The 21,949-nt window shown below is 36.3% G+C and overlaps 2 protein-coding genes across 7 annotated transcripts in view; both read left to right on the top strand.

Annotated features, from left to right (window-relative positions):
• The window catches only part of Bco2 (beta-carotene oxygenase 2), a 36,167-nt gene extending 23,399 nt beyond the window's left edge, over positions 1–12,768 (top strand). For all 4 annotated transcript variants that reach the window (XM_046465657.2, XM_046465652.2, XM_046465645.2 and 1 more), the window contains 4 exons: positions 4,013–4,150; positions 4,666–4,848; positions 5,481–5,591; positions 6,889–12,768. In XM_046465657.2, coding sequence (XP_046321613.1) covers positions 4,013–4,150; positions 4,666–4,848; positions 5,481–5,591; positions 6,889–7,002 — 546 coding nt within the window. In that variant the 3' untranslated portion in view covers positions 7,003–12,768. The remainder of the gene's footprint in view (positions 1–4,012; positions 4,151–4,665; positions 4,849–5,480; positions 5,592–6,888) is intronic.
• Positions 12,769–14,010: 1,242 nt separating this feature from the next.
• Pts (6-pyruvoyltetrahydropterin synthase) lies at positions 14,011–21,402 on the top strand. 3 transcript variants are annotated; one of them, XM_046465620.2, is made up of 7 exons: positions 14,025–14,168; positions 15,547–15,591; positions 15,747–15,826; positions 17,598–17,620; positions 17,996–18,052; positions 20,816–20,886; positions 21,083–21,402. In XM_046465620.2, exons 2-7 carry the CDS (start codon positions 15,584–15,586, stop codon positions 21,204–21,206), a joined length of 363 nt encoding a protein of 120 aa, XP_046321576.1. In that variant the 5' UTR covers positions 14,025–14,168; positions 15,547–15,583; the 3' UTR covers positions 21,207–21,402. The 3 variants fall into 3 exon arrangements, with proteins under 3 accessions (XP_046321570.1, XP_046321576.1, XP_046321584.1); XM_046465628.2 differs by having other exon boundaries at positions 14,032–14,168; positions 15,552–15,591; XM_046465614.2 differs by lacking the exon at positions 15,547–15,591 and having other exon boundaries at positions 14,011–14,168.
• The last annotated feature ends 547 nt before the right edge of the window (positions 21,403–21,949 follow it).

The following is a 21,949-nucleotide window of genomic DNA, read 5'->3' as shown; positions in this document are numbered from 1 at the left end:
TTGGTTGCATGGTATTTGCTTTTTTTTTTTTTTTTTGTATTTTCTTTTTAATGCATTGGTAGATTTGCATTGCTAATATTTAAATATTGCTAATAATTTACATGTGTTCATGAATAAAATTGACTTGTAATTTTTTTCTATAATGCCCTTATAAGGTATGGGTTTCAAGGTTTTGCTGATCTCAGACAAGTTGGAAATTTTTCTTTCTTTTTCTTCTTTCTGGTGAGATTATATAGAATTGGCATTATTTCTTAAATTTTTTGTAATAATTTAATAGTAAAGCCTTTTGGGCCTGTGAATTTCTCCACAGATAAACCTTAAATTATGAATTCTATTTTTAATGGTATAGGATTATTCCAATTCTCTGTTTCTTATTGTGTCAGATTTGGTAAATTGTGTTTTTGTAGAAATTAATCCATGTCATCTAAAACTTCAATTTTATTGGTAGAAGTTACCTATACTATGATCATCTGGTATTTTTTAGATGCATGTAGTCAATTGATGGGCTGCCCTACCCCTTCTCACATTTTTTTTTTTTTTATTCCTAATATGGTTGTTTTCATTGTCTGTCTTGTTTGTTTAGCTTGTCAGGATCTAATTGATTTAATAAGGCTTTTCCAAAAGATCATCTTTGTGATTTTGTTGATATTCTTTAATGTGTGTGCGTATGTTTTCAATTTTACCATTTTTTTCTCTTATTATTTTCTTTTCTGCTTTCATCATGCTGATGTGCTACAGTTATTTTAACTTAGTTTGTTGTTTTTCATCTTTTTTCCTTCTAGCTTAAACTTTTGCTGTTGTAAATTTTTCTCTAAGAGAGCTTTAGCTGCACGCCACAAGTTTTGATGTATTTTATTATTTTTTAAATTTTAAGTTAAAGCATTTTCTGATTTTCACTGACTTTTCTTCTTTGAAATACATACCTTTATTTCTTTCTAAAAAATTTTATTTGTCCTTTTTAGAAATACCTGACCGTAGAGTATATTTTGACTTATTTATACAAACATGAAGTATTTCTTTATTTCTTATTCTCAAACATACAGGGATTTTTCTAGGTTGTTTTTGTCACTGATTTCTAGTTTAATTTTACTGTATGATTTTAATACTTTGCAATGTATTGAGATTTGCTTTAAGAGCCAAAGTAAGTTCATTTAAAAAATGTACCATCTTAGGGGCTGGAGCTGTAGATCAATGATAGAGCACCTCCCTCGCCAGTGTGAGGCACTGGATTTGATTTTCAGCATCACATAAAAATAAATAAATACAGATATTGTGTCCATCTACAACTAAAAAAATGCCATATTAAAAATATGCATCTTAAAAGGAGATATATTCTGTATTTTGGATGTAATTTTCATGTTTGTCAATTGGATAACATTGGCTAATAATATTCAAATGTTCTCTGTCCTTATTGATTTCTGATCTATTGGTTATTAAAAGATATATTTTAAAATATCATATAGATTTTTTTGTTTAATCCATATAGTCCTTCTAATTTTTGCTTTAACATATTTGGTGCTCTGTTATTATGTGCATATGAATTTAGAATTGTTTTACTTTTCTAGTTTGTTGAATATTTACCTCTGAACAATGTTTTTTGTCTTAAAATTTACTTTTTACTTGCTGTTTGCGGGCTATAACTTTTCTATCCTTTTACTTTTAATCTTTCAAAATTTGTATTTGTAAGCAGCATGTATTTTAAAAATCCACTGTGGTAATTCCTTACTTTTAATTGAGCCATTTAGTTGAATCAAGCACTAATATATCAGGGTTTAAATATGTCATCTTGTGATTTGTTTCTTATTTGTATAATGATTCTTTTTCTCCTCTTTTTTCACCTTCTCTACATTTTATTTTTTAATTTGCCTCTCCACTCCCCCAAACCTTGCCCATTACTTTGGTAGTTTTACGTTCTTTGAGCAATTATTTTAGAGACTTAAATATATAAGCAATTATTAAAATACATTGTAAATTGGTCTTTTTACTTCTTGTCAGACAATGCAAGGACTCTGCAGTACTTTAAGTCCCTTTGTTTACTCCTGGCTTATATTCTACTCTACTTGTACATTTTAATTCTCTCTCTTTTTTAAATACTAAAAGGCATTATTATTATCATTTCCTTATGTAATCATAATTATCCATACTACCCCTTTTGACCTCATTTATACCTTTTTTATTGCTTTTAATTCTTCCTACTTTCAGACATTTCTATCTGGAAACATGTTCTTCTAACTAAAGAACATCCTTTGGTAATTGTTCTATTTCAGATATGCTCGTACATGAATCTGCATATTTTACATACATACATCCTTTTGTGTATGACTTATTTTACATACATAATATTTTCAAAATTTATTCATATTGTAGCATGTATCAGAATTTTGTCCCTTTTTTAGGTTGAATATTTTTCTGTTTGATTCTGCATTTTGCTATCTGTTCATCTATTGATGGATATTTATTTGTCAGAAAACATGTATTTTTGTTCCTTCTTGGAAGAATGTTTTTATGGATAAAGAACTCTAATTTGTTAGTTCTTTTCTTTTCTTTTTAAAAAAATTTTTCTTTTAATAATTTTTTAGTTGTCAATAGACCTTTATTTTATTCATTTATATGTGGTGCTGAGAATTGGACCCAGGGCCTCACATGTGCTAGGCAAGTGCTGTACCACTGAGCCACAACCCCAGCCCTGTTGTTAATTATTTTCTTTGAACCCTTTTAAGATATCATTTTATTGTCTTCTGATTCCTGTTGAGAAATCATTTGTTAATCTAATCTTTGTTTCTTTGAGTTTATCTTTTTCTCTCCTCTGGCTGCTTTAAAATTTTTCTCTCTGTTTTTTAAAAAGCTATAATATCTTAAATGCTTTCCTTTTAATTTTTTCACTTGGATTTTTAAGGATTCTTGAATATATTGTCTGATGTCTTTCTATAATTTTGAAACATTTCACCCATTAGTTCTTCAAATATTGCATATGGTAATATTTGTACTGCGAGCAATGAGTATTCCCATGTCTGGCAGCTGTAACTCAACTTTATAGCTGAAGCTTTATTCTTATTCCTGGAATACAGATCTATGAGGTCCCACTTCAAAGAACTGGAAGTTTGCCTCAGGGATATTATGAAGACACTACCATTTTCTCCTTTTTAGGGGGACTACAGTACACTTACATTAGTACTTTTCACCCTATCCTTCTGTCATTTTATTCCTATTAGTATTTTCTATCCTTGTTTCTTTCTAAGCATTTTCTTGGGGGGTTATTTTTTTCTACTGCCTTAGTATCTAAAAATTCTTTCTTCATCTGTGCATTTTTGGCCATTAAACCTAATCACTAAATTTTTAAGTTAATTGCATCTGGGAGTGGTCATGTAGGAATATAACCCCTACAGGACAAATCTTAGTTACTAAAGTTCCAGACTGCCAGGAGAATTCAGGTGTTTGTTTTAGTTACATTGTTAGCATAAAATACCTGTGTGATTCAAGGCTTCACACACACACACACACACACACACACACACACACACCATTCCAAGAACTCAGCTCCCAGGACTCAGCCAAGGGTTAGTCATGAAAACAGGCATTTCTCAACAATATGCAGGGGTTGAGCAATCCAGGCCTGTAGGTTGATCCTTTACTTCACAACCAATCTGAAGTAGAGAGCACCTCTCCTTGCTATTTAGTCCTGCAGACCTCTGGCTTTAATCATTTGGTCATCTGAAGCCAATTAAATAACATATATTGTATAATTTTAATATTTATTATTATTCTGCTACTAGAATAAGTTGCATGAAGCCAAAGACTTTGCTTTGTTCACTGCATATCCCCAGTGTCTAAAATAGTAATTAACCTATGGTAGATAGTCAACAAATATTTGTTGAATGAATGAATGGAAATTATTGTTTATATAATTACTTAAGAATGCCAATAATGTTGACTGCATCCAAATTATTGGGGTGTGCTGTAATCCTATTATGTATGACAATTTTTCATCTGTTTATTTCTGTCTCCTCAACAGGTCTATAATTCGGTAGCCCTATCTTTCCCTCGAAGGTTTGTGTTGCCCTTACATATCAGTGAGAATGACCCTGCAGGAGAGAACCTCAGTCCATTGTCCTATTCTTCAGCCAGTGCTGTGAAACAGAGTGATGGGAAGGTATGCTATGAATGGACAGTGGACTAAAACTTTGACTTCAGTGGTGTTACTTTAGTCTTTGGCTCTTCTCCAGAATGTTTTTGGTGCCCAATAGGTTTTATAACATTTAGCTGAGCAGGGTAAGGTCATGAAACCTTGCTTACAAAAGAATCATAGAAACTGAGTAGGAATGAACACTGTGTTGACTATCCTTTTTGTGTTTTGAAACAGATATATAAACTTTCTAATTGTTGTGCATTGTCTAATCATTTGAGATTATCATTGACCATCTCACCTTCTAGATGAGTTGCACTTACCACAGACATATCAATGTGCAGCCATCAATGTCTTTAGTGGAATAAAAAGCTACTTCCGTCTCCCATGTCACTTGACAACTTATTCACAAAATCTGATAATGTTCTATGCAGTCATGATGGAAAGAGTAACAATATAAAAATGATATGTCACTGACCTACACTAAAGAAAATAAATGACAATTAAACAACCACTTCAGATCCTTTTGGGACCTCTTTTAGATCTGGTGCTCTCATGAAAATCTACATCATGAGGACCTAGAGGAAGAAGGAGGCATTGAATTTCCTCAGATCAACTATGGCCAGTTCAGTGGCAAAAAGTATAATTTCTTCTATGGCTGTGGCTTTCGGCATTTGGTGGGGGATTCTCTGATGAAGGTTGATGTGGTAAACAAGTCACTGAAGGTAACAAAAACCTTTATCTTTTTCTGAAATTTTCATAGACCTTTTCTGTCCTTAGAATTAGTTTGCTTTGCTTAAGGTCATTCTTGATAGTTTAATATTTAAACAGCTAAACCATTTTCTTTTCCTAAGTTTGAGAACCATGGAATCATCTGGGATGCGGGTATGGGGCTGGGGTTGTGGCTCAGTGTAAGAGCATATGTGAGGCACTGGGTTCGATTCTCAACACAACATATAAATAAATAAATAAATAAATAAATAAAGGACCATTGATAACTAAAAAATATTAAAAAAAAGAAAAGTGAATATGTTTCCTTTAGGAAATCTAAATGAACACCAAACCCAGAAAAACCAATTCTATGTTTGATGTTATTGTAGGAGAATATGTGAGGTTGAGGTTGTTGGAAAAATATTTCAGGTTGATGGGAAATTATAATCACACAAATAATGTTTGATGGTGATGGAATCTGGGGCTGCCAAAGCTTCCCAATCCTCTCCTGTATTCAACTCAGCCTGATTTTTTTTATTGTTGCAATATTCTATCAACAGCCACTTCATACTGGGAGTAACAGAAGCTATAGAAAGCTTCCCACCATGAATGGCCTTTTATAAAATACTTTTTTTGGACTTTGCAGGTTTGGAGAGAAGATGGCTTTTATCCCTCAGAACCTATTTTTGTTCCAGTACCAGGAGCTAAAGAAGAAGATGATGGAGTTATTCTTTCTGTGGTGATCACTCCCAAGCAGGTAATATATTTCCCTAACACCAGTCAGAAAAAAAGTAGCATTGAGTTGTTTGAGGATGATATTGAATGATGCAGTCCATAGTTTATTTTGATTCCTATATGGCACCATCTTCCTTTTCTTCCCCTTCTTACCTTTGACCAATCCTTTTATCAAGGTCTATACTTTATTATTGTTTTAAAGTTCTATTTGTAGAATCATAATAATAACTCACATTTGCATAGGAATTTGTTATTTACAAAGTATTTTTTTGGGAGGGTACTGGGGATTGAACTCAGGGGCATTTGACCACTGAGCCTCATCCCCAGCCCTGTTTTGTATTTTATTTAGAGACAAAGTCTCACTGAGTTGCTTAGGGCCTCACTTTTGCTGAGGCTGGCTTTGAACTCTCAAGCCACTGGGATTACAGGTGTGCACTACAAAGTACTTTAATCATAGTATCTTAGTTATCAAAGCAACTTTTTGGGATTCCACTTTAAAAATATGGAATTTATAGCTTAAAGTAGTTGAAGGAGACTTGTAGCAGATCTCCTAGTGGTAAAGCCAGTATGTAAGTCTACTGGCTTCTTGTCTAATATTTATATAATTTTTATGTTGCCAGTTATGTTGCCAATTATCTATATTGCCAGTTTCAAAGTCCTGACCTCAAAGTCCAATATCCTAAGCCCTGGCATAGTATCTCAATACTGTTATTTACTGAATGACTTCCTTGTCAGGGGCAATATAATGGCAAATAGGTTCACTTTGAGTACCAGCTTTGATCATTTATTAGTGGCTGCCTGGGGTATAGGATTCTTGGCCATTAAATGGTTTGGTGGAAAAATACTGTGATTAATTAGTAATGTGTGCCAAGGGTTTGGTCCTCATGCCATACATGTGGCACTCATGTAATTAGATAAGGGCAATCTCAGTCTGCTTTGCAATGCTGCTCTTTGAACAGCTCTAAAGTAACACAAAAATTGAGGCATTTCTAGTTCAGAAGAAAAAATTTCTGTGTCTCTTAGGGGATTGGAAAGGGCCAGGTAAAATGACTGTTAGATTCAAAGAGATCCTATGAAGGTGACTGATGTAAAGAATTTAATTTGCTTTAAATGTAAAAATACTCAGCCACAATTTTATTTTCAGTCGAGTTCAGCAATTCAGCAAACATTTAGTGAGTGAATAGGTGAGGCATTGTACTAGATGCTGATGCTAGATAAATAAAGTGAATAAGACATGGTCTCTTTCTTAGGAACTTTATCACCCAGAGGAGATAGACTGATTTTTGAAGGGAATGTTCATATTGTCTTTCCTTTTCTAGAATGAAAACAATTTTCTCCTTGTCTTGGATGCCAGGAACTTTGAAGAACTAGGCCGAGCAGAGGTACCTGTGCAAATGCCTTATGGGTTCCACGGCACATTTGTACCTATCTGATGGGATAACTTCAAGGTCTGGGAACTAGATTTAAAGTGAATGTACTCTGTGGAAAAGAGAGAAGAAGGCATCTTACTTCCCAAACCACAGACTTTGGTTTTAAGTTTCCTATTAAAAACAGAATTTGTAAGAAAATTATGGTTTTATATTTTCTTAGGGATTGTCCTTGAAATCATTAAGCAAGGGTAATATAGCCTTTTGAGAAGAGTTTTAAATATACATTTATTGGATATATTTCCCTCTAGCTAATAATAAGAATACATGAAAGAAAACTAAAATGGAGTCCTTGCCACCATCAGATAGGTGGATGAGGTATGTTCAGTAGTACATTATAAAAGTCATTGTAAAGGCTATCTATGCTAAGCCCAAGGCCAACATTATTCTAAATGGAAAAAAAATTGAAAGCATTCCCTCTAAAAACTGGAACAAGATATGGATGCCCTCTTTTACCACTTCTATTCAACATAGTCCTTGAAACTCTAGCAGAACAATTAGATGAAAGAAATTGAAGGATTATGAATAGGAAAAAAAGAACTCAAACTATCACTATTTGCCAATGACATGGTTCTATATTTAGAAGATCCAAAAAATTCGACCAGAAAACTTCTAGAACTAATAAATGAATTCAGCAAAGTAGCAGGATAGAAAATCAGTACCGATAAATCAAATGCATTTCTATACATCAGTGATGAATCAACTGAAAGAGAAATTGGGAAAACTACCCCATTCACAATAGCCTCAAAAAATACTTGGGGATTATTCTAACAAAAGAGGTGAAAGACCTCTACAATGAAAACTACAGAACACTAACGAAAAATTGAAGAACTTAGAAGATGGAAAGGTCTCCTATGTTCTTGAACAGGCATAATTAATATTGTCAAAATGGCCATACCACCAAAAGAGCTACACAGATTTAGTGCAATTCCTATGAAAGTTCTGATGACATTCTTCCTTTTTTTCTAAAATTTTAGTTGTAGATGGACACAATACCTTTATTTTATTTATTTATGTGGTGGTGAGGATTGAACCCAGTGCCCATGCATGAAAGGCAAGCGCTCTACCACAGAGCTACAACCCCACCCATGATAACATTCTTCTTAGAAATAGAAAAAATAGTCATGAAATTCCTTTAGAAAAATAAGAGGCCCAGAATAGCCAAAGCAATCCTCAGGAAGAATAATAAAGCAGGAGGCATCACAATACCAGAGCTTAAACTATACTACAGAGCAATAGTAACAAAAATGGCCTGGTATTGGCACTAAAATAGACATGTAGACCAATGGTACAGAATAGAATACACAGAGACAAATCCACATAAATATGGTTTTCTCAAACTAGGCCAAAATGCCAAAAACATACATTGGAGAAAAATAGCCTCTTCAATAAATGGTGCTAGGAAAATTGGAAATGCACATATAGCAAAATGAAATTAAAACTCTGTCTCTCACCCTGCACAAAACTCAAAGTGGATCAAAGACTATGACACTAGAACAGAGACCCTGCCCTAACAGAAGAAAAAGTAGGCCCAAATCTTTATCCTTAACAAGAGTCCTTAAAGTTCAAAAAGTAAAATCAAGAATCAATTCCTGGGGATTGCGGTTGTGGCTCAGCAGTAGAGCACTCGCCTAGCACGTGCAAGGACCTAGGTTTGATCCTCAGCACCACATAAAAATAAATAAAGGTACTATGTACAACTAAAAAATAAATATTTTTTTAAAAAAAGAATCAATTACTGGGATGGATTCAAACTAAAAAGCTTCTTCTCAGCAAAGGAAATAATCAATAATGTGAAGAGAGAGCCTACAAAATTAGAAAAAATCTTTACCACATGCATCTCAGATGGAGCATCAATCTCCAAGATATATAAAGAACTCAGAAAATTTAACAACAATAAAAACCAAATAACCCAATGAATAAATGGGCTAAGGAACTAAATAGATACTTCACAGAAGAAGAAATAAAATTGATCAACAAATAAAAAATGAAAAAATGTTCAACATCTCTAGAAATTAGAGAAATGCAAATCAAAACTACTCTAAGATTTCATCTCCAGTCAGAATGACAATTATCAAGAATACAAGCAATAATGTGGTTGTGCAACCACCCTGGAAAGCAGTATGAAGATTCCTTGGAAAACTTGGAATGGAACCACCATTTGACCCAGTCCTAGGTTTATATCCAAAGCTCTTAAAATCAGCATACTACAGTGACACAACCACATCAATGTTTATAGCAGCTCAATTCACAATAGCTAAGCTATGGAACCAACCTAGGTGCCTTCAACAGACGAATGGATAAAGAAAATGTGGTACATATACACAATGGAATATTACTCAGTCTTAAAGAAGAATGATATTATGGCATTTGCAGGTAAACGGATGGAGTTGGAGAATATCATGCTAAGCGAAATAAGCTAACATTTCCAAACCAAGGCTGAATGTTTTCTCTGATAAGTGGTTGCTGATTCATAATTGGGGGGTGGTGGTGGTAGGGAAGAATGGAGGAACTTTGGATTGGGCAGAATAGGGTGAGGGGAGGGGAGGAGGTATGGGGGTAGGAATGATAGTAGAATTAATTGGACATTATTAAGGTATATGTGTATATGATTACATCATCTTTGTAATTCTACATCATGTACAACCATAAGAGTGAGAAGTTATACTCCATTTATGTATGATGTATCAAAATGCATTCCACTGTCATGTATAACTACTTAGAAAAAATAAAAATTAAAAAAATATAGGTGGATGACAGAGGTCCTGTGAGAATTATAAGTGATCATAGATAGTAGGCTTAGATCCAGATCTGAAAAGCACCTTGTTCTCTCCATCACAACCAGCCTGTTATCATTGTCTAAGGTATGGATAGCAGGAAGCTAGCCCATTCATGCTTGGAGGCCTTCTCTAAACTGGCTCTTTCTCTGCTGTCCACTGCAGATGCTACTGTAATTGTTGACCCTCCTGCAGACTACCTTCTCTCATCCCCACCTTTTCCCAGCTCAGCCTTTGGAGGTGGTTGTTATGACTAAAATCAGTCATTTCTTCTAATCTCCAGGTAATAGTTCTTAGAGATGGATGAAAAGCCAGTAGTTCTTTATTTAGTTGGGCAACAGGTGGCACTAGAGACCATATAATCTCCACATTTCTAAACCCCAGCAGTTTTTACCAGAAGCCTTAAGGAGCAGAGTAAACCACACTCTTGCCAACACCCTCAAAACCCCTAGTTTTATTTCCCTTCAGCTACACCCCCTTCCCCTGGGTGAACCCCAATCTTGGGCTAGATAAACTGTCCAGGCTCTGTCTACATATTGATTGTTGTTGAAGAAGGCTGCCAAACATGTAATTTGGGGGCACCTATGAACTCCTAGTTAGGTTTTCTGTATAGTCCTGGACCAACATAATTGGTTTCCTCTTTAATTTTTCTTAAGAGTTATTTCAAACTTCACAAACCCTGAGCTCTTTAGTGAAGCATTCAAAGCATATAAATGTCTTGTGTGGGGCGTTTGTATTGTGACAACAAGTAAAAGGGCCAAGAACCATGTCTGGTTTTGTGAGATGCAAAACACAAAAGCATCTATAGAATGGCAAGAAGGGGTTAACAGAACCAATGTAGCAGATGAGGAAGCGAAGAGCCCAAGGCAGTCATGAAGCATAAGTTCTGATAAGTTCACAGAAGTCCCTGAAAAGGCATTCATTGTACTTTCTCAGACAAATTAGGGAAGTTTAATCTATCAGCTAGACATGGGGGGTAAAGATGACTCTGGTTGACCTCTGGGAAGCATACAGATCTGATGTCATCATTCCTCTGTTTTATATTTCTTACTCCATTCGTATACAGGGAGTGATGTTCAAATATACAAACGCTGGCAGTATACTCATAAGATTTTTGACTCAAGGATGCCTGAGTTTTGCCTTGGCCCTGCCAAGGTTCCTGAAGAAGACACACACACAAAACAAAACAAAACAAAACAAAACAAAAAAAAACCCAAATCACACACACACACACACATACACACACACAAAAGAAAAAGATAAAAAAGATCAATGGCATTGTATAATCTAAGCACTGTGCCTGGTAATACAATGCAGAAAGTTCCAGTAAATTGAGCATATAACTAAGGTGCAGCACAGAGGTAGGGCCTCTTCCCTAGCCCATCAATAACTAGCCAGGTTCCAGAGACTCAAAGAAAGGGAGTATATAGTGTATGAGTGAGGGGAAAAGAAGAGAGATGATCAATGCCTGGGTTAGAAGAAATATGAATGCCAATGATAGCAGGCTTAGAATCTAGACCTGAAAAGCAGCACACAGGGGCAAGAAGCAGAAGAGAAGGTGAATTAGATGGCCAGGACTACAAGAGGTGAGGAGTTTGGGCCCAGTCCCCCCTCCCCACGGGAACATAGTTCCAGACCATAAGCCACAGCCATCTTTGGTACTTTCACACATTCTTACCTTGCCTGTGAGTAAAGAAGGCTCAGGAAATGTACCTGGAAATGATTCAAGAAATGAAAATTCCCTTTTATTGGAGAGAAATGAGGAAGGAGATAGTAGGCGGGTGGAGCTTTCTTTCCTTTTTACTTAAAGAGGGACATTCACAGCCCTTCAATAATTTGGTCTCCAATGTTTACAATATCATCTCTCACCCAGTCCCTATTGTAACCAATAACTTGTCAATAGGCACTAAATGAGCTACATTTATGTGGAAATTTTCCACATTTCCCTTGTTCTTGCCATCTTCTTCCTACAATTGTTACTTATCCATCTGGTAAAGTCCTTTAAAAATCCAGTTCAGCTTCTCTCTGAAGCCTTCCTTTACCTTCTGAGACAGAACTAGTCTTTTTTAGTTTGTCATGATATTATTTCTTTTTCACTCGTCCACTAACTGAACTTTATGTTCATTATTCATCATTATGTTATTCTGGCATAAGTGTCTGACATTAGGATGTTGAGTAAACATTTTTTTAACTTATTGAGTGAATAAGGGCTGGAGGGTGATGGCTATGGGGGTTACAAGCTAATATGTGTCCATTTCACTATCTTATGGGTCCTCTTAATAGGAGCTGATAGGAGCTGCCTCTGAGTAAAGAAACCTGAGAAAAGGAACCAAGCACAGAGCTAGTAGATCTTGTGTGAGTGAAGCAGGAATTATAGCTGAAAGATGCAAGTGTGACATTAAGGTTGGTTTGTTCCTTCCAAGGGCTGTGAGGGAAGGATTTGTTTTCAGGCCTCTCTCCTTGATTTGTAAATGGCATTGTCCCTGTACTTGACATGGCATTCCCTGTATATGATTTCTGTCTCTGTGTAAAATTTTCCCTTTTTATTATTAACTTATTTTATTGAGATGGGGTCTTACTATGTTATTTACTTATTTTTATTGTTTGGGCTGGCCCCTAACTCTGAGACTCAAGCCATTCTTATGTGTCAGCTTCCTGAGTAGCTGGGACTACAAGTATGTACTAATTACCACACTTGACTATTTTCCCTTTTTATAAGGTTATCCACTCGTCATCTTCAATTGGGGCCCACACTAATGACTGCATCTCACCTAATTACATCTGCAAAAACCTTCCCAACCTATATTCAGAGGGTCTATGGGTTAGAACTTAAATTTATGATTTTGGGAGGAGTTTCAATACAACTTTAACTGGACTATTGAAGGTGAATTTGGTGAATACCTTTGTGTAGAATTAGCTTGAACAAATTAGAGGAAAGACTGCAAATGCAATGAAATATTTTACTAAAACGTGTAATTAAAACAATTTCTCATAATTTCCTTCTGTTTTTGTATATTCTATTTAAAACATTTTCAGAATGAGTGAAGTGTGTAACCATTGATTATTAGAGAGCATATAGCTGTAATATAGTCAATATCTGGGAAATATTGTTTCTTTTCTGAGTGATCTTGTATAAGTAATTCACTTATCTGGGCTTTAAAAAAATTTTTAATCTCGGAGTAGGCCTTATCTCAAAAAATCTTTAAAATTTTAAGTTCTGTTAAGTCCTCTCTTTACAGCCCAGTGGAGAGAGAAGCATTTGAAAAATGAGTGAATAATGTTTGCTATATAGCATTAATAAACACAAGATACGGCTAGAGACAGAAGATGTTTAAGAGAACACCACTGGGGCTTGTTTCTACCATCCCTGTTATTTTTATCTTCCTTTTCTTAAATGTACAGGAAACTTCCTAGTCTCTTACCAATCACTGACTTGTCTTGCTTTCTATCATCTGATTTCTCTCATATACAATGTAAGCTGTGGTCCCCAGTGGCTGGAACAGTGCCAGGCACCTGGCAGGTGTCTAGTACATATTTAACGAGAAAACAGATTCAAAAGGTGAACAGTACTGGGAACATCCTTGCCAGTAGATGTGAGGAAACAAGGCCCTTTTGCTCCGAAGGCATCCATTCTTCCTGTTAATGTGTCACATGGGTGTATGTGTTTGGGCTATGCCAACCCATTTAACAATGGGCCCATGCACGCTTGTGGTTGGTTAAGTGTGACTTTAGAATTTATTTATTTATTTATATGGTGTTGAGGATGGAACCCAGTGCCTCACACATGCTAGGCACACTGAGCCACAGCCCCAGCCTCAACTCCTGGAATTTAGAGTCTTACACAATAGTCCGAAAGTTATAGTTCTGTCATCTCAGATTGCCCCTTGGTCCTACAGATGCCCTCAAATTTCGGGTGTTATTAAGCAGTTTGTGGACTGCAGCTCTGGGATTCACCTGATAAGAGCACACAGCCACTGAAGCTTTCTATTCTAATTAACCCTGACAGAGTTTTCTACAGGGAAGGCTCAGAGGTCATTGCAGGACACAAAATGTGCCCATACAAGCCCTAAGCACATGGGTGGCCTCTGGCTGCGCAGACTTACAAAATTAAGGACTTTAACTCCCGACCCATTGCTCGAAGGCGTTTAGATAGCTAGACACAGATAACCGCCTCCAGCGGGCGGAGTGTGGCGCCCGCGGACAAGATGGGCGGTAACCTGGAAGACCGCTTCCGGGACGCGCAAGCTGGCACTGCGCAGCCGCTGCAGGCGGAGAGACAAGACGCAGGCCGCCCGGTGCGGGGCCGAAGACCATGAGCAAGGCGGTTCCGGGCGGTGGCCGCCGGGCGCGAGTGTCCCGCCTAGTCTCCTTCAGCGCGAGCCACCGGCTGCACAGGTGGGGCGCGCCCACAAGTGTGATGGCAGCAGGCGGGCACCCGCCCCGCCGTGAAGCGCCACGAGGGCGGGGCCGGCGTGCGCGCTTGCGTGCGCGGGCTCGAGCCCGAGCGGGCGGGGCTGGGGCGGCGGCCTTAGGGTGGGTTGTGCGCGCGTGCCGGGGCCCTAGTTGGGGACCTGCGCAGGAAAGCAGTGGGTTCAGGACTTGGCCGAACTCCCCTGGAGCGTGAAGCGTGCTGGTTAACGCTGCCCAGTGCGGAGGGGTCGCCCCAGGTTCCGAACCAGAGGCTCCACTCACTGGCTTCTGACCCTGAGTCACCTAGTTTACCCCGTGGTGTGAAGTTAAGCGGAAGTTAACTCTCCTATATTACACAGTACCCAGAGCATCGCAAACACCATAGTCTTTAGCTAATTCTATATGCTAGGAGCTTGAGCTACCGAATCTAATATAATGACAAGGCTAGTTTTGTCTTCTTTCTACTAAAGATGAAATGAGCCCTGATGTTCTGTTCTCTAAGCAGGCGCACAGTTGGGATTTGCACCCCGAGCACTCAGACTGCCTTCCTGCACCAAATAATTAGTTGATTTTGAGGATTCTTGCACTCCTCTCTAGCTAGTTCCACTCCCTGAGCCTGCGTTTCCTTGTCTGTAAAATGAGCGTAACAGGATTCATCCATCCATTGCTGGAAAGGGTTTGTTTTGTGCTGATAAGGCCCTCTACTAGATGACAGGGACCCATACACACTTGTCACTGCTTCCTATCTGGAGCTTACAATGTGGCCAATTTTGTGACGAGTTAAGTACAAGAATCTGTATTTCTGAGAGAATTTTGTGCAAAAGCTTTGTGAATTGTAGCGCTCTTAGAGTGAGAAGTAGGAGAAAATGGGAGAAATAATAACAACCATAAAAAGAAAGGGATTCTATAATAGGAAGCTCAAACGTATGAGGGAGCTAAGAACTCAGAAGCTGAGATTGAGTGGGTATAGATATATAAATTCATTAAATTGTGTTCTGCCTGGAACAACAGCTAAGTGTTGTTAATTTTGAATTTTCATCTAATTTGAATATCCCTTGGAAACTTCAGTGGGCAGTAAAAGTTGAGGCAGAGTAGAGCAAGATTTTTAAAGAGGAAACTGAAGTCATGGGATTATTTTTCAGGCAAATGAGATTTTAAGCTGCTTGAGGACAAACATCTACTTGTGTTTATAATTGTATGTCCTTGCTTCATTCTACTCTTGCCTTTTCCATAGTAGGTTATCAGTAAATCCTTGTTGAATTGAAAAATGAAAGGACCATTATCAAGGTAGTTGGAATCTTCCTGTGCAGCAGAGGGATTGAATTTAAGGTTTGTTTATGCTATTTTTTTTTTTTTTTTGCAGTACAGTAGTCTAATTAGGGAGTGTACATTTGTTCCCCATGTACAGGTGAGTAATGAAATCAAAGTGATTTTTCTATTTGGTGAGTTATAGTAACAATAAATTTTGAAACTCTTCAAAGACCAGAGCAGATAATGTAAGGAACAGAGAGGGAGTCTGAATTTGATACTGTGTCATGCTGATTTTCTTTTTCTTTTGCTCAGCAAATCTTTGAGTGATGAAGAAAACTTAAAACTGTTTGGGAAATGCAATAATCCGAATGGCCATGGGCACAATTATAAAGGTGAGAGAACAATTATAAAGGTGAGAGAAAAAACAGTATATGGAGAGGATGAAATGTTATCCCTTCAATAAGGGTGAAAGAGTGTTCAGCAAATGCAAGTGTGACTAGTAAGGGGCCTTAAGGATAGAATGAATGCGTTGAGCCTTGAATCAGAAGTTAAATGGAACTTCAAAAAATGAAAAGCTCTGTTGCCTTAGTTGGATGTGTCTTGACATTTCACCTCACAGATGAATAGATATGTTTAACCTAACTTAAACATTAACAACAGCTAAGTGTTGTTAATTTTGAATTTTCATCTAATTTGAATATCCCTTGGGAACTTCAGTGGGCAGTAAAAGTTGAGGCATTATTACTGTGTATACATGTAATGAAACATCACATGGCATGCCATTATTATGTACAATTTTATTTAATTTTTTATGTGTGATATTTATGTGTAAGTTAAAAATCAGTTTAAATTAAAAAAACAATAAAATAAAAAATTTGATTATATTTTTTATAACATCCTTCACATTTTTAAAAAGATTTATTTTTTTAACCTTTATTTACTTTTATGTGGTGCTAAGGATCGAGCCCAGTGCCTCACACATGTTAGGCAAGTGCTCTACCACTGAGCCACAATCCCAGCTCCAGATTGTATTCTTTGAGTAAACAATGAGTAATAAAAGGGGAATATTGCCTGAGAATACTGTATGGCAGAAAAATAGTTTGTGTCTAAAACTTTGCCAGCCGTGTTCCAAGAAAGTAAGTAACTTGTATAAGGATAAGAGACTTGTTTGTTTGAGACACAGCTGAAGACTCAAAAAAACAGCTATATAAGCTATAGAGGATAGCAGCGTTTGGGATGGTGGCATTAAAAAAGACCAGACAAGGGGTCAGAAAAATGAAGATTTCTAATTTAGTTACTGTCTCTTAGTTTATCTATGATACCTCTCACTCTTGGTGTACTCACTTATCATACAATACCTAATGGTTTTTGTGTGGAGCTGAAAAAGTGCAAGTTCATAGAAGCTATTAATTTGTAAAGCATTTATTGAATTTTTTCAAATGCTTTGCAAATGCTTGTTATTTAACAAAGTATTACTGTAAACTGTGTATTCATTCTTGTTAAAGGGATGAGGTTAAGGCCCAGTAGTAATTTTGCTTGCTCAGAGGTGCTGTCCAGAAATGGGCCAGTTTGGTGTATAGATGGACACCTGCATGTACATTTTTGCTTTTACAGGTAGAGATCCAGATACACCTTGATAAATATATAAGCAGAATATATAAACATGTAAACATGTATAAACAGATAAAAATTTATACCCCTTTGGGCATTGGCTAATTTCCTCTACTTAGTCAAAGCTAGTACTAAGCTCTTCTGTCTTGGTTGAGTCTTGTTTTGGTTGATAAAATGGTCTTAACTGAAAGGATATATATTTTTTTCAGTACTGGTGATTGAACACAGGGTTTGCACTTGCTGGGAAAGCACTCTACCTCTGAAAGCTATATCCCCAGTCCTTATTTTTTAAAAAATCTTTTTTTTTTTTTTTTTTTAATTCTGAGGCAGCGTCTCACTAAGTTGGCCAGCCTGGCCTTGAATCCGTGATCTTCCTGCCTTAGCCTCCTGCATAGATAGCTAAAAGGACAAATGTTTTTGGGTAAAATATAAGTATAGCTTTGGGAGCCAGAGATCTAATAATTTATGTTGCTAATATGTGCTTTCATATTAATCTTTTGAAAATCATGTGTTTTTTTTTTTTTTTTTTAAATTTTGTTTTCTTTCCCATAGTTGAGGTGACAGTATATGGAGAGGTATGTGCTGAACATATTTGTGTGGTTTTGTTTATATTGCTGAGTTTTCTTTCAGTCTCCTTGGTGGATTCTATGTTGAAAACTTGTGTTTCAGTTTCATCAGTGTTGGCTTTTGTGTGTGGTGAACTGCTGCCATTCTAGGTCTTTTCTTTTCCTAAGTGTCGTCTTTGTGTGCTGTCTGTGGACAGGTGGAAGAGCTGTGCAGTGAAAAGAATGCCTGATGCATGTGTGCTTTTGTGTTGAGATCAGTGTCGTCTCTGGGATGCAGGCAAATATGGGCACAGTTTGCATGTTGCACAGCCTCTAAGATAGTTTACCAGCAGTTTTGATGTGAAGAGCCTCTCAGAATAATATTTACCCTTGTTTCTTCTTTAGATTGATCCTGTTACAGGAATGGTTATGAATTTGACTGACCTCAAAAAATATATGGAGGTAAATGCCATATTGGGTGCTAATTCTGTGCTATGTCCTCAGCATAATTTTTGGTGACTTCCTTTCCACCTCCCCAGTCAGTTATCACTTGGGGTTCCATGACTTTGTGAGTGGAGTTGGGTGTGGGCCTGGGAGGATAGTTGGAGAAATTGCTCTCATGGCCTTCTAAAAGTCTCCTTAATGGAAAGTAGTCAAAGCTGTGTTGTAATGATGGGGTGATGTGCAAGTAGCATGCTTACCTTGTATTCCTTGTTGGAATATACTGATTTCCTCCACTTCACAAATTCTATCCTTATTTCAGGACACAGTTTTCTCCTTGAAGTTTTCTGTTTCCTTTATGAATATTCCTTATACCTTTGACCTTATATTTTAACATCACCCTTTATTATTCACTTTGTCTTTACTATAAACTTAGGGACAGTTCTTTACAGAGATAACACAGAAGCAGATATTTAATAAAGAACTTACTGATTGTGTTATCATATAATTCTTGCATTGTAAGAGATCTTAGAGATCATCCAAACCATTTTTTCCATTCCATAGATTAAGATTGAGAGATGCCAGGCAGTTAACTGACTTGCCCCAGGTCATGTTGTAAAGTTGAGAGTAGGCTTTTTTCCATCTAGCTGATTTTATTAGGATATCATTTATTTGGTTCTTCACATCAACTCTGCAGCTTACTTTTATTCTAAAATTTGACATTTGTTTCATAAAAATGATGTTAATAAACATTATTTCTTCCCATTACGTATCCATATATTCAAACTCTTGCCTACTTTGCAACAGTTCTTGAGCTCAGGGCTAGGAATACAAAGATGAACGAGACATAACCCACAGGGTACTTGTGTTACCTTTTCAGGAGTTAAAGAAAAGTAAATGCTCAAAAGTTGTTGGTTGAAATAAGAGAATGAGTGAACAAACAAATAGCACTGTGCTGAAAGAACTATGGGAAAGTTATGAAGACAGAATTCTTGTGTCTTCTAAGGACATACAATATATATACACCAAGTATTATACCATGTAAAACAATAATTAGAGCTCTAAAGCCCACATATAGTTGAATACTACATAGGGGCTTGCTGTGCTCTTTTCCTCCTTTGTATACCTAACGTACACTGTACACGCCTATTTGTGTGCTTATGGCACAAGCAGTCTGCAGAAGAGGCTTCTGTGGAGAAGCTGAAACTGAACTGAGATTGAAGATAAAGCAAAGGTATTTGTTTTACCTACCGTCCTTCCTTCCTTTTTATTTTTTTCAAAGACATAGAAATTTATTTAGGAAAACAGAGGCACATTCAGGAAGAATGTGGACTATCTTAAGAGTGAGAGAGAAGCTTTGGGGGTAAAGCAAGGAATATACATTCATGGGAGACTGTGGGCTATTTCCAGAGGGAGAAATAGCTGATATCTTTTTTTTTTTGGTATTCATTCAAAATATCTTTTCATTTGATCCATTTTATTTCATCTATTTATTTTTGTGCAGGGGATTGAACCCAGCACGCTGTACTGTGTAGCTACAACCCCAGTCCTTTTTGTTTTTTATTTTGGAGATGCTAAGTTATTGAATTAAGTTGTTCAGGCTGGCCTTGCACTTGCAAGCTTCCAAGTGTCTGGTACTACTGGCATGCACTACCATGCCTGATTGTTTGATCATTTTTAAAAGCTAGTGGATCCATATGTACCTTTAAAAAATATTGTTCTAGTTTTACTCATGAAATGATTGTTATTATTATTAATGCACCCTTAAAACATATAATATAGAAAATTAGATTGTTTCACAAATGCTTGAATTTTTGTACAAGAACTTAAAGGAAAACCCTATTTAAAAAAAGCAATTACAATCATTGCTAATGATGAGGAAAAACATTGTGTTAATATATGTAAGCATTAGGAAGTAATTGTGTGTTTACAAGAGAGAGAGAGAGAGAATGAGAAGGAGTGGGGAGAGAGACGGAGGGGTTATGGGGAGACAGAAAGTGATAGAGCCCTTTGTTTACCAGAGAAAAAATATAAACTATAAAGGCGTTACCCCCAGTGACCCATCTCCTCTAACCACACCTTCCTGCTTATAGTTACCACCCAGTTAATTCATATCAGTGGATTAATCCACTGGTTAATCATATTAATTAATTAATATGATTAGGTCACATCTCTCATCATCTAATCATTTCACTTCTGAACATTCTTGCATTGTCTTACACAGGAGCTTTTGGAGGGATACCTCATATCTAAATGGTAACATAGTCTTTACACATTTGTAATTTTTCTCCTGAGAGCTCAAGATCATTCTTAAATTATTATAGCAGAAATTTAGCTACTTACATAATTCCAGTCCAGGTCTGTTTTATAAAATATACTGCTATTGGATGTTTGTCCTAATGATATTGTGGCATTGTTTCATAGGTGGCACTGTTGTGGAAAAGCATTTCTGGTAACTTTTTTGACAGAATTCAAGAAGTGTTAAATTGAATTTTGAATCACAGTGGCTTGTATTTCGAGAAAACCCTGGCAATTCTAATTTTTAGTTTCTCACCTCTTTGCATTCAGTAACAAGGATAACTAATCATTGCAGGGAACTGGACCTGACTTTATTTTTTACAGCTTTAAACCTTGGAAAGATTGCTTTATAAGACATGGATATATCACTTACCAGTACTGAGCTAGTGGCTAAATGATAGGGTAAGATTTAGAGACTTAGGTAGAACCGTATGGAATTTGAGTCATGAATAAAATCAGTGGTTTTCCCCTTTGTTTTGTGTGTAGGAGGCTATCATGAAGCCCCTTGATCACAAGAATCTGGATCTAGATGTACCATATTTTGCAGATGTTGTAAGGTGGGTGTCACCATCTTGCTTTATAGAGATAGTAAGAAAGAAGAATTGATTTTAACATTTTATCTGATTTTTGTGTGATTTCTAAAGTTCTAGTTTAATGATATCTTTGAGCACTAGAATTTGTTTTCTGTGACTATTAGATATGAAATTTTGGTTATTTTTTGTGTTTTGAATTTCTTTTTTTTTTTCTCTACAGCACGACAGAAAATGTAGCTGTATATATCTGGGAAAACCTCCAAAAATTTCTTCCTGTGGGAGTTCTTTATAAAGTAAAAGTGCATGAAACTGACAATAATATTGTAGTCTATAAAGGAGAATAGTTCTTAGGGATTAACACTGTAGAAAGACTAATTTCCTTCCACATTTAAAAAAGATCTTTATCCTCTTGGAATATTAAGTAGTCACCACATAATTGTTGTATTACATTGTGTTCTGAAGTGCCTGATTTATTGAAATCATTATAAGACCTGTTGTGAATTTAAATCTAATAAAATAAAGCTTGTAATGTATCCTGAATATCATTTAGAGAGTCCTTTATCTATAGATTAAAAATCACTTTATTTTCAGCAAAATGTTTTGGTGTGTTAATATTTGAAAGAAAAATCTATTTTTCTTGTATTCTCTTATCTCATTTTTAGAATTCATTTTTCTTAATATAAACGGTAGAAATGCTTATGCAATTTAAAGTAGATGAATTTTATAAAAAAATAAAATTAAGCACTGGTGTGGTAGTACATGCCTACAGTCCCAGCTACTGGGAGGCTGAGGCTGGAAGATTACAAGTTCAATGCTAGCCTAGGCAATTTAGTGATACTCTGTCTCAGAATAAAATAAAAAGGGTTGGGGATGTAGCTCAGTGGTAGAGCACTTGTTTAGCATGTGCTAGGCCCTGGGTTCAATCCCCAGTGTAGCAAAAAAGAAATAAAAAATAAAAAAATAAAAATTCAGATGACTACAAAATCTGGAGACAATATATATAGTTTGAACTCCCTTGGTTACTATTTTTTGGTATGCGAAAGGCACAAATTTATTGAGTGAAAGTTAAACACACAAATTATCTAAG

Source organism: Marmota monax, unplaced genomic scaffold (genome assembly GCF_021218885.2).
Source record: "Marmota monax isolate L192 unplaced genomic scaffold, Marmota_monax_Labrador192_F-V1.1 WCK01_AAM20220418_F8-fsc00045, whole genome shotgun sequence".
Classification (NCBI taxonomy): Eukaryota; Metazoa; Chordata; class Mammalia; order Rodentia; family Sciuridae; genus Marmota; species Marmota monax.
This window is presented reverse-complemented; position numbering and strand designations above follow the sequence as displayed.

Excerpts from the sequence above, each read along its gene's own strand:
- Pts (XM_046465614.2), top strand. The coding sequence starts at position 14,086 with ATGAGCAAGGCGGTTCCGGGCGGTGGCCGCCGGGCGCGAGTGTCCCGC. Across the intron at positions 14,169-15,746 it reads GCGAGCCACCGGCTGCACAG|CAAATCTTTGAGTGATGAAG; the intron begins GTGGGGCGCGCC and ends TCTTTTGCTCAG. Across the intron at positions 15,827-17,597 it reads CCATGGGCACAATTATAAAG|TTGAGGTGACAGTATATGGA; the intron begins GTGAGAGAACAA and ends TCTTTCCCATAG.